The sequence below is a fragment of the Cnephaeus nilssonii genome (assembly GCF_951640355.1).
Source record: "Cnephaeus nilssonii genome assembly, chromosome: 23".
NCBI lineage: Eukaryota > Metazoa > Chordata > Mammalia > Chiroptera > Vespertilionidae > Cnephaeus > Cnephaeus nilssonii.
The window spans coordinates 19,584,948-19,597,074 of NC_137094.1; the positions used below are offsets into that span (position 1 = coordinate 19,584,948).

The 12,127-nt window shown below is 63.1% G+C and overlaps 1 protein-coding gene across 2 annotated transcripts in view; it reads left to right on the forward strand.

The window, feature by feature from the left end:
• The window catches only part of LGR6 (leucine rich repeat containing G protein-coupled receptor 6), a gene marked incomplete at both ends in the record, with an annotated part of 43,476 nt that extends 34,164 nt beyond the window's left edge, over positions 1 to 9,312 (forward strand). For both annotated transcript variants that reach the window (XM_079763397.1, XM_079763398.1), the window contains 11 exons: positions 352 to 423; positions 571 to 642; positions 1,251 to 1,319; positions 1,490 to 1,561; positions 2,873 to 2,938; positions 3,956 to 4,027; positions 4,327 to 4,398; positions 4,744 to 4,869; positions 5,239 to 5,405; positions 7,233 to 7,301; positions 8,054 to 9,312. In XM_079763397.1, coding sequence (XP_079619523.1) covers positions 352 to 423; positions 571 to 642; positions 1,251 to 1,319; positions 1,490 to 1,561; positions 2,873 to 2,938; positions 3,956 to 4,027; positions 4,327 to 4,398; positions 4,744 to 4,869; positions 5,239 to 5,405; positions 7,233 to 7,301; positions 8,054 to 9,312 — 2,116 coding nt within the window. The remainder of the gene's footprint in view (positions 1 to 351; positions 424 to 570; positions 643 to 1,250; positions 1,320 to 1,489; positions 1,562 to 2,872; positions 2,939 to 3,955; positions 4,028 to 4,326; positions 4,399 to 4,743; positions 4,870 to 5,238; positions 5,406 to 7,232; positions 7,302 to 8,053) is intronic.
• Positions 9,313 to 12,127: the final 2,815 nt, after the last annotated feature.

A 12,127-nucleotide genomic window follows, 5' to 3' on the forward strand; every position in this document is an offset into this window, starting at 1 on the left:
TTGCTACTTCATAACCGCAATTTTGCTACTGTGAATGAATCGTCATGTAAATACCTGTGTTTTCAGATGGCCTTAGGCGACCCCTGGGAAAGGGTCGTTCGACCCCCAAAGGGGTCGCGACCCACAGGTTGAGAACCGCTGAGCTCGGGCTTCCCGTTGATTTTTAGAGAGAGTGGGAGAGAGGAGGAGAGAGAGAGAAAGAGGGAGAGAAACTCTGATGGGAGAGAGACGCACCGATGGGTTGCCTCCTGCACACGCCGTTGCTGCTCTGGCCCCTGTCACCGTCCCCATCGGGAAGCTGCGTGGAGTCCCCCGTGTCTCCGTGCCCTCACTGACCGGCTTGTCTTCCAGCGGTTTCCATGACAACAACATCAAAGCCATCCCCGAGAAGGCCTTCATGGGGAACCCCCTGCTGCAGACCATGTGAGTCCCGACTTCCCCGGTGTCGGGGGGTGAGGGGTGCCTGACCTGACCTCCCCGGGGGGCTCTCCCCGGGGCTCCATGGGGAGAAGGAAGCAGAGACCTGCCGTGGTCCTGGCTGAATGAATTCCACGCTGGGGTCTTTTCTAGACACTTCTATGACAACCCGATCCAGTCCGTGGGGCGGTCTGCCTTCCAGTACCTGCCGAAGCTGCACACGCTGTACGTGGGCCCCCTTCCCTCGGTCCCCGCGGCCCCCGCCCTCCCCCGCCGCCAGGCTCAGGCCGCGGCTGCACCAACAAGCTCCCTCCTCCTCTCGTGGCTTCTTCCCGGATCCTGAACGGGCGAACAGGGCCCTCTCCACAGCCAGGGACCTGGGCCGGCCTCTTTTCTTTTCTATATTTTTTTATGGATGTCAGAGAGGAAGGGAGAGGTAGAGAGAGAGAAACATCCATGATGAGAGGGAATCATGGACTGGCTGCCTCCTGCACGCCCCACACTGGGGATCGAGCCCAAAATCCCGGGCCTGTGCCCTGAGTGGGAATCGCACTGTGACCTCCTGGTTCATAGGTCAGTGCTCAACCGCTGAGCCGCACCAGCCGGGCGGGCCTGTGTTTGGCGTGCTGGCACCCCGATGTCGAGGTTGCCGGCTCCATCTGGGCCTCATGGCTGCGTGGACCTTGCTCAGCCATGCCTGGCCTCCACCAGGGTGGGGGAGCTGGGCCGATGGAGGGGTGCTGGGGAGAGCAGGGGTCTGTGGGGAGACCCGGGGGCTGGGAGTGACGTGGGCACGCTCTGGCCCCATCCTCAGAGCTGCTGGCTGTTTCCAGGTCCCTGAACGGAGCCACCGACATCCAGGAGTTCCCGGACCTCAAAGGCACCACCAGCCTGGAGACCCTGTGAGTGGCTGGTTCTCTGGCCTGTGCCTCCTCCCAGCAGCCCCTGCCCCCCTCCTTTCCCACCCTCCCTCCCCCACCTCCCCCAAGGCACGGGCCGGGGGTGACTGGGGCTCGGTTCCCAGGGCGCCCCTGTCTGCTTTTCCACCTGCTCCGTCTCTGCTCCCCTGCAGGACCCTGACGCGCGCGGGCATCCAGCGGCTCCCGCCTGGGATGTGCCAGCAGCTGCCCAGGCTCCGAGTCCTGTGAGTGGCCCCCGCGCTCCCCACGGCCCCGCCTGGTGCCCTGGGTCCCATGGGCTGCAGAGCCCCCCCACTTTGTCCCACTCGGTCACCTCTCTCCCTGCTGCTGCTGCTGAGGGACGGGCCTGAGAGGGACTGGGCTACCCTCTCCTGTTCAAGTCTTGGAGCCAGGCCTGGCTGTGACCCCAGCTCTGCCACCAGCCACATCTCAGAGCTTCACTCTCCTCATCCGCAGAATGTGGATACAGTGTGGGGGTTGGGAAAACATGAGTAAAGCACCTGGCACATAGTAGGTGCTCAATACGGGCCACATGGTAGGTGCTCAATCTAGCACATAGTAAGTGCTCAATACAGGCCACATAGTAGGTGCTCGATCTAGCACATAGTAGGTGCTCAATACAGGCCACATAGTAGGTGCTCGATCTAGCACATAGTAGGTGCTCAATATGGGCCACATAGTAGGTGCTCGATCTAGCACATAGTAGGTGTTCAATACGGGGCACATAGTAGGTGCTCAATCTAGCACATAGTAGGTGCTCAATACAGGCCACATAGTAGGTACTCGATCTAGCACATAGTAGGTGCTCAATACAGGCCACATAGTAGGTGCTCAATACAGGCCACATAGTAGGTGTTCAATCTAGCACATAGTAGGTGCTCGATCTAGCACATAGTAGGTGCTCAATACAGGCTACATAGTAGGTGCTCAATACAGGCCACATAGTAGGTGTTCAATCTAGCACATAGTAGGTGCTCAATACAGGCCACATAGTAGGTGCTCAATCTAGCACATAGTAGGTGCTCCATTTAGCACATAGTAGGTGCTCGATCTAGCACATAGTAGGTGCTCAAAACAGGGCTTTATTACTCTAGTTCACACAAGACAACCCTTCCGGAACCATGGAGGTACTTAAGTGGCCTAGGAAGCAGTCAAGGGGAGTGTTCCTCCCCCCTCCCCCACCTGTGCCTCAGTTTCCTCCTGTGTAAGGTAAAGGGGTCAGATAGTCCATAAGGACACCGGCTCTGTCATGCACACATACGGTGGCAGCAGGTGCTGTTCACGGGGCTGGCACTGACCAGCTGGCCCGGTAATCCCTTGCACCCCCTCTCTGCCCTCTCTCTCTGCTGGGAAAAGTGGGGCTCCCCGAGGGATGCAGACGCGTCGACTGCAGACGGGGCTCTGGTGTGACATGTATCGGCAGCCACGTCCTGTTGGGTCCACGCGGCCTCGGCTGCCGGACAGGGAAGTGGGGCCCTGGCCAGAGCGGCTCCCCTGGCCCGACGTGACCCTGGCCCTGGCCTCTCTCTCCCCAGGGAACTGTCTCATAACCGGATCGAGGAGCTGCCCAGCCTGCACAGGTGCCAGAAGCTGGAGGAGATGTGAGTGGGGTCGGGGGGCGGGGTGTGGGGACAAAGGTACGGGAGCCGATTCTGGCCGGCCTGTGGGGAGGGCTCTGCCCGCTGAGCCTTCTCTGCGGGCGTGGAACCCAGGGGTGAGAGGGCTGGGAGCTGGGCGGAGGCCTGACAGCAGAGGGCGGGCCCAGGAGCCGATGTCTGAAGGAATCTCCTTGAGGGTCAAGGGCAACACGGGCCTGTGGTGGTGACGGGGTCAGGGCCGCGTCGGGCCGGACAAGGAAAGTGTCGAGACCAGGAGAGCCCACCTTTCAGAGCACGGTCGGTCATTTTCCAAACACTCACGTGTGCATACGTGTGCCCGTGCACACTCACACACGCACGCCCACGGGAGGAGACCTGGGCTCCCCGCTGACAGGCACAGGTTCTCTTGGCCCAGCCCTGCTCCCGGGCCGGCGGGGCCTCCTGAGCCTCCTGTGTCTGTCCCCGCTGCTCCACAGGGCGATCGATGCCTTGGGGGCCCAGGTAGGGGTGTCAGGGTGTGACCCATTTGTCCAGGTGCCCAAGGAGGAGGGTCTTCAGGGCCAAGGCCCCGAGTCCCCGGGTCCCCTGGTGCCTCCCTGCAGACAGCCAGTCGCCTGAGCCACTGCCGGGCGGGGGCCGGTCACAGCCCCGCGTCCCAGGACTGGGCGGAGCTCTGGTGCCTGGCCCGGGGTCTGGAGGACCCACGGGGCGAGATCAGCTGGGCGGGGAGCCACGCCCGGTGGGAACCCTGCAGACTGACTCCCTTTGGGGCCACAGGGACCGCGTTGTGGCTTTGTCTGCTGACCCACTTCCCCGAGGCCACCGGATCCCTTCCGTGCTGCTGACGTCCGAGGGCACTCTCTTTCCGAGCTGGAAGAAGCGGGGGGCCTGGGGGCTCTCCTCTCTTCTGCCCAGTGCACGGGAAGGCGGTGTGTGTGTGTGTGTGTGTGTGTGTGTGTGTGTGTGGAGTGGAACCAGGGTCTGAGCCCACTGGTCACTCAGCCGGTCTTGCTGCCCTAGAGGCCTCCAGCACAACCGCATCTGGGAAGTCAGAGCCGACACCTTCCACCAGCTGAGCTCCCTGCGGGCCCTGTGAGTACCCGCAGCTCGGGGGGGGGGGGGGCGGGCGGGCGGGCGGAGGGGGGTGCAGAGGGCCTGGGGGGGGGGAGGCCAAGCTCAGCTCCCTGCCACATGTCCAGGGGGGACCTGAAGGGGGTACTTTGAAGCCAGGCAGCCCCATGCCCTTTTCTGAGGCCACAGGCAGGTGGGGGGCCAGGCTGACGTTCCCTTCCCTCCAGGGGGCCGCTCAGACGGGGGGGCAAGTGCGGGGGAACCGGGAATCCTCCCCGTGGGCCTGTCAGGACCCTCTGTCACGCCCTCTCTGCCTGTAGGGACCTGAGCTGGAACACCATCCGCTCCATCCACCCCGAGGCCTTCGCCACCCTGCGCTCCCTGGTCAAGCTGTGAGTGCCGCTGTGGCCGCCTCCGGGGTGCTGCAGACCAGCGGGGACCGCAGGGCCCCCCCCCTTCCCCCCGTGCAGAGCGGGGACCTGCATGGGTGGTGACCACACATCCCCGGGACACGGGCTCCAGCCTTGTCAATCACTGTAACGGACAGTCCGTTTGACAGACCTCGGGGCCTCATACACACAGGGCGTTGGTCCCAGGCTCTGGGAGGGCCTCTGTGGATGCTCGGCAGCATTTCGGCAGCCTCGGTCCCGCCCTGCCCCGCCGGGGCCCGATCTTGACCCTGCCCCTGTGCAGCCCCCGACCCTGCCCCCCACCCACCCGCCCGTCCACTGTCCTAGGGACCTGACGGACAACCAGCTGACCACGCTGCCCCTGGCCGGGCTCGGGGGCCTGAAGCATCTCAAGCTCAAGGGGAACCCGGCTCTGTCTCAGGCCTTCTCCAAGGACAGTTTCCCAAAGCTGAGGTGAGACCTGGCTCCCCCCCTCCCCTCCTCCCCCCCCCCCCCCGGAGGGCCGGAGGAGGCCACAGGAGGAGGCTGTGGCCGAGACTGAGTGGGTGTGGGGGCTGCTGGCTGGGAGGGGACCAGGGTGCCTGAGTGCTGTGTGACCTTGGGTGCCCTGCTCCCCTCTCTGAGCCTGCTGGGGGCCGAAGGTCATTCTCAAGGTGAATGAGGAGCTGACTGGAATGTGCTCAGAGCCCTTCAGAGGCGGGAGCCAGGCCGCAGACCCTCACAGGGAGCCGGGGGCTTTGGGGTCGAAGGGCAGACTCTGGGTGCTGGTGCCTGGGTGGGGACCCCATTCCTGAGGCAGCCTCGTCCCTCCCCCGCCCCCAGGATCCTGGAGGTGCCGTATGCCTACCAGTGCTGTGCCTACGGCGGCGGCGTCTGTGCCGGCTTCTTCAAGGCCTCCGGACAGTGGGACGGGGACGTCTTTCACCTCGAGGACGAGGAGACGCCGAAGGGGCCGCTGGGCCTTCTTGCCGGACAAGCCGAGAGCCACTGTGAGTGCATGGCGGGGGCGGCGGGGGGGCGTCCAGGGTGTGGAGGCCAGAGTTGGGCAGGCCATCGGGGTCTCCGGGAGCCCCCCCCACCCCCCACCGTGTGCCAGAGCCCCTCCCCAGGAGGGTGAGCGCCATTCCCTGGGAGGAGAAGCCCAGCAGCTGCTGGCCCGGCAGGCACCCGGCTTCCCCGGACGTCCCGGACGGACGGCTGCCTCGGTACACTCCCTCGGGGGCTGGAAGGAGGAATGGAAACTTTCCTTCCTTCCTCAAGGTGAAACGTTCCGCCAGGCCTCAGTCTGGGAGAACCGCCGGGCGTCGGATGTGGGCTGCCTGCAGGTCCCGGGAGCTGGGGCCAGGCCCGCTTCCTGTGGGAGCCGGCGCCAGGGCGGCCGGGGCTTCAGCCAGCCTCCGTGTCCTCCTCAATTTCCTCCGCGTTTGCAGAGCGGTTGCTCAACACCTTGGCGGGGACGTTCCCGGCCTGAGACCCCGTGGGCTTCGGCCCTCGTATTTCATTCACGCATTTTTTCATTTCAACGCGTGGCCCAGCTCCATCCCGGAGAGCGTGGCGGGCGGGCGGGCGGGCGGGCGGGCGGAGAGGTGGAGAGAGAAGGAAATGCCAGGACTCGGGCACGCGGCAGCCTCCGCCCCCGGAATCTGGGGACTCTCCCGAGGAGGTGTTTGCCCTCTATGGGGGGCGGAGAGATCTCACAGGAGGCACACGCAGGGACAAGTGGGGACAGACCGAGCCACCTGTCCGCCCCCTGTAGGCGCCGGCCCTCCCCTGGACGCTGTGCCGGAGTTCCGGCTGCGAGCGTTCTGAAAGGTTTTAGATCCTCATTTCAAAATGCCTCTAGAATCTGTGGACCCCGAGATGTCCGTTCATCCCCACAACACGGGCTGGAGTTCGCCCGCCCCCGGTTCAGAAACTTGGTAACAGCGAATAAGAAGAAGAAGGAAAAAAAAAAGTCCATTTGTTTCAAACCTGTTACAGGATTTCTTGGAACAACGTATTTACCTTTCTGGTCCTTTTGTCTCTAACAGACAGATTTAGAAGTGGAAGGATGGTTAAAGATGAGCTAGTCCTGCCCTGGCCAGTTTGGCTCAACGGATAGAGCACCGGCCTATGGACGGAAGGGTCCTGGGTTCGATTCCCATCAAGGGCACGTACCTCGGTTGCAGGCTCCGGGACCTGGTCTGGGGAGCATATGGGAAGCAACCCATTGATGTGTCTCTCGCTGTCCACTTGCTGTGCTGGGTCACTTCTCTGAACATGATCGAGCTCACGTCTCTGTCTTTTTTTTCTTTCTTTTTTTTAAAATCTATTTTTATTGATTTCAGAGAGGCAGGGAGAGGGAGACGGAAACATCCATGACGAGAGAGAATCATGGATCGGCTGCCTCCTGCACGCCCCCACACTGTGGGGATTGAGCCCGCAATCCTGGCATGCGCTCTGACCTGGAATCGAACCCTGACCTCCTGGTCCGTAGGTCGACGCTCAACCACGGAGCCACGCCGGCCGGCCTCACTTCTCTGTCTTAGGAAGATGTCCTTCTTCATGCCCAGTGGACAGGGACAGGGAGTGGCCGTGCCGGGCTGGCTCCGTGGTGACCAGCTCCCACCCTCAAGCAGACCCCTCCCCTGCCTCCAGGCAGCACCTGGGGGGCCCCGGCCGCCTGGGGAGCACACAGCGGAGTTACAGGAAGAGCAGGTCCCTATCAAGAGCCAACCACGCCGATAGCCCACACACAGGTCCCACCCAGGGTTCGCACCCCGGGGCGGCCATCCCACCCAGGGGCAGCCCCGAGCCACTGTCTGGTGTCCCCCCAGATGACCTGGACCTGGACGAGATGGAGGACACGAAGCCACACCCCCGTGTGCAGTGCAGCCCAGTTCCAGGTGAGGGCGGCCCCAGGTGGGGGGAGAAGGGGGGACACAGGGTCAGCAGGGTGTGTCTGTCTGTGGCCGCCTCCTGGGGAGGTCAGCCTCTTGGGGTGATTCCTGGGGAAGAAGCTGGGGGCGGGGGGAGGGATATGGGGGAGTCAGAGAAACCTTTACAAACCAGCCAGTTAGAGGTTCCACATGCCCGTCCCTCTGCGGCTCGGGCCCCTTCCCTCCCCGCCTCCCCCAAGGATGAATTCTCTCCTGCCCTCAGCGCTCCGTGACTGCAGTGCGCCCTCTGGTGGCCGCCTGGGCAGGCGCGCCAACACAGAGGAGGAAGCAGGCACTGTGTTTTTAGGGACCTGGACAGAAATGTCACCTCCGAAAAGCAATCATCCGCAGGCGAAAGAGCACGATTCTTTTTTTAAATAATTTTAAAAAATTTATTTCTGAGAGGAAGAAATAGGGAGAGAAAGAGAGAGAGAGATAGAAACGTGAATGAGAGAGAACCATGGATCAGCTGCCTCCTGCACACCCCGCACTGGGGATGGAGCCCCCAACCCGGGCCTGTGCCCTGATGGGAATTGAACCATGACCTCCTGGTTCATAGGTCAACACTCAACCACTGAGCAACACCGGCCGGGCTTATTATGAGCTTCTATTCTGTGTGTAACCCCCAGCTCCCATCGAGCTTCCCGAAGCCAGGTCAGCCTCCCTGGCCCCGTCCCCAGGACCCTGGCCCAGAGCTGATGCCCGCCCTCTCTCCACAGGCCCCTTCAAGCCCTGCGAGCACCTCTTTGAGAGCTGGGGCGTCCGCCTGGCCGTGTGGGCCATCGTCCTGCTGTCCCTGCTCTGCAACGGGCTGGTGCTGCTCAGCGTCTTCGCGGGCGGGGCGGGCCCCCTGCCCCCGGTCAAGTTCGTGGTCGGGGCCCTGGCAGGCGCCAACGCCTTGACTGGCATCTCCTGGGGCCTCCTGGCCTCGGTGGACGCCCTGACCTTCGGCCGGTTCGCCGCGTACGGGGCCCGCTGGGAGTCGGGGCCGGGCTGCCGGGCCACGGGCTTCCTGGCCGTGCTGGGGTCCGAGGCCGCGGTGCTGCTGTTGACTCTGGCCGCCGTGCAGAGCAGCGTCTCCGCGGCCTGCGTCCGGGCCCACGGGAAGGCGCCCGCCCCGGGCGGCGTGCGGGCAGGGGCGCTGGGCTGCCTGGCGCTGGCGGGGCTGACCGCCGCCCTGCCCCTGGCCTCGGTGGGCGAGTACGGGGCCTCCCCGCTCTGCCTGCCCTACGCGCCCCCTGAGGGCCGGCCGGCCGCCCTGGGCTTTGCCGTGGCCCTGGTGATACTGAACTCCCTCTGCTTCCTGGTGGTGACGGGCGCCTACATCCGGCTGTACTGCGCCCTGCCGCGGGGCGAGCCGGAGGCCGCGTGGGACTGCGCCCTCGGGCGGCACGTGGCCCGGCTCATCCTCGCCGACGGGCTGCTGCACTGCCCCGTGGCCTTCCTCAGCGTGGCCTCCGGGCTCGGCCTGGTCCCCGTCACCCCCGAGGCCGTCAAGTCCGTGCTGCTGCTGGTGCTGCCGCTGCCCGCCTGCCTCAACCCCCTGCTCTACCTGCTCCTCACCCCGCACTCCCGCGAGGACCTGGGGCGCCTCTGGCCCTGCGCGGGCGCCGCCCCGGGCGCCCTGGCCTCCGCCGCGGCCGGCCACCTGGAGAAGAGCTCCTGCGACTCCACGCAGGCCCTGGTGGCCTTCTCCGACGTGGATCTCGTTCCGGAAGCTTCCGAGGCTGGGCGGCCCCCGGGGCCGGAGACCTATGGCTTCCTCACGGGCACCCTCGTCTCCTGCCCACAGCCAGAGAGCCCCAGGCCAGAGGGCAGCCACTTGGTGGAGCCAGAGGGAACCCACTTTGGGAACCAGCAAACCCCCGTGGACGGAGAGCGGCCGCTGAGGGCAGAGGGGGCCACATCGGGCGGCGGGGGCGTGGCGGCGGGCAGGGGCTTCCAGCCCTTAGGCTCAGCCTTTGCCTCCCACGTATAAATGGCCCCGCCCTCCTTGTCTCTGCCTCCTCCTCCCCTCCCCTCCCCTTCGTGAACCACGGCTGTTTGTAAAATAAATTCAGCCCGCACGCAGCCGCGTGGTCCGCGGGAGGGTGGCCCAGGCCCTGGTTCCCCGGTCTCCTGCAGCCGTCACCAGCGTGTGCTGCGTGGTTGGTTTCCTTCGGGCCGCTTCCCGGTCACATCGGAGGCTGCGGAGCAGCGATCTGGAAGTTGGGGTGCTGAGCGGGCCCCGGCTCTGGGCCCTGATGGAGGAAGGTCTACAAGGGACCACGGCGGCAGCTGGGCATCCCCCCCTGTGGCTCACGTGTGGACCCAACCCGTGTTCTGTGTCTCTCGGACCTGGACGTGTGCCGTGCCGACGCGGGTGGGAAGACGTGCCGCGTGGCGTCCTTCCTCAGAGGGTCACCATCCGTGTCGGTCAGGGCGGGCTCTGCCGCCGGCGTCTCACCGGTTCCCACGTGGTTTGACCACGGGTTTCGTTGGCCTGGTTGGCTTTCGTGGCACACCTGACGGCGTCTCAGAGGATTCAGCACCCGTGTCTCCCAGGGCCTCGTCTCTGCCCCCCCACCCCCACCCAGGGACTCCACGGGATGGCGACTCCACGGGATGGCGACTCCACAGGATGCCACCGTCCGTGAGGGCTCTGACCCACGGCGCCTGAATTTGGTGCTGATTTGAAGACTGTGGATGAATGGAGCTTGGAGCTCCGGGACCTCCTTCCCAGGAAGAATGAAAGGTCACGAGATGTACCGGTTAATAATGCGGATTGACCCTCTACCGGTTAATAATGCGGATTTTGTCATCAAAGAAAACACGACACTTTCAAGAGAAACATCAAAAGTGCTTTGTTCAAAGTAATGTCCGTCGCTAGCTACACATTTCCCCCATCTTTCAGGTCATTTGTGGGTACCGTCCCAACAGAACTTTTCTTGTTTTGAGGCAGACCATTCAGAGACCCCATTTTCCACTCTTTCGTACGTTTTTGTTTTTTTAAAAAATATATTTTATTGATTTTTTACAGAGAGGAAGAGAGAGGGATAGAGAGTTAGAAACATCGATGAGAGAGAAACATCGATCAGCTGCCTCTTGCACACCCCCTACTGGGGATGTGCCCGCAACCAAGGTACATGCCCTTGACCGGAATCGAACCTGGGACCCTTGAGTCCGCAGGCCGACACTCTATCCACGGAGCCACACCGGTTTCGGCTCTTTCGTACGTTTTGAAGGGCTGCTCAGAAAGTGCGTGTGCCGTCGATCGGAACAAGGGGTTGTCTGAAGGAGCAATACAACAGAACAGCACACATATCAAGTCGCATACATATCAACATACGTGTGACTCCATCTATTGAGAAAAAAATCCGCATTATTCACCGGTACACCTTGTAAGGATCGGAGGCGGGGCTGAGGCGCCTGAGTGACACATGCCCGGGGTCCCCTCCATCCCTCCTGGCTCACCTCTAACTACCTCTGCTCTGGGGCGGCCGCGTCTCCCCCCAGCACCCCCGTCACTCCTGGTTCCAGCCCCCCTCCCCAGCCGCTGTGTGAAGTGTGAGAATGGTCACGATGTAAATATTCGGGCTCTTCTGTACAATAAAGCGAGTGAAGTCCCGTGGGTGTTCCTGCGCGTCCGTCTCCGGGCACCTGGGTGTGCCCAGGTGGCAGCCGTGACCTAAAGCCCAGGCCGGTCCCCCCACCTGCAGCCCCTTGAGATGCATTTCAGTCAGGTGCTCCGGAGGCCGGAGGGTGGGTCTCCCCGGAGGAGGAGCATCCAGGCCTGAGCCGGAGACGAGAGTCGGAGCTGAGGCCTGGGAGGCCTGGGACCCCACGGCTCCCCGCTGGCGACCCGGGTCCTGGGGTGCAGTTGGGGTGAGTGACCCTGCCATGCAGAGAGCCACCATTCTAAGTAAGTCGGCCTCTTCTCCGTCCTTTGCTCCTGTTGGCTCTGTCTGGGTTTATTCACAACGGCTGCTGAGCGGACGGCACACGAGCTGGGCCCCCCCTGCCCCCCGCCCCCGCCCGCCCCAGCGTCTCGGGTTCCTCCAGCCCCTCCTTGCTGCCCTGGTCCTCCCCGTCCCAGCCTGGGTTCCTCTGGGTGTTTCCCAGGTGATGTCCTGGGAGACTGCGTGCCACCCCGGCCGACCGGCTTCTTTCTCCACCCCCTAGGCCCGTGGTCGGCAAACTGCGGCTTGCGAGCCACATGCGGCTCTTTGGCCCCTTGGGTGTGGCTCTCCCACAAAATACCACGGCCTGGGCGAGTCTGTTTTGAAGAAGTGGCGTTAGAAGAAGTTTAAGTTTAAAAAATGTGGCTCTCCAAAGAAATTTCAATTGTCGTGCTGTTGATATTTGGCTCTGTGGACGAATGAGTTTGCCGACCACTGGTCTAGGCCAACCACAGACCCGCGGTCAGTTGAGGTCGACCACTCTCGGGCCAGGTCCTGTCCTGGTCCACGAGACTCAGTGGGACTGAACTCTGTGTCCGTGCAGGGTCAGCGTGGGCGGGACAGGGCTGCCCGGAGAGAAGGGCTGTGGGTGGGCCTCTCACTCCGATATCCACGGCCCTTTCCCAGGCAGTAGGTGCTCAATTCGTTTCTTTCGGGGGGGGGGGGTGAGGGGGGGAAAGAATTACATTAACATACCTAAATACCTCCTTAAAGATCAGCTTCTGTCTGAACCAAGCCCCTGTGACACCCTCACACACCAGGCCGTGCCACGCCCCGTGCACCTGTCCTTTCTCTTTTTATGTAGGTGTATTTTTATTGATGTCAGAGAGGAAGGAAGAGGGAGGGAGAGAGAAA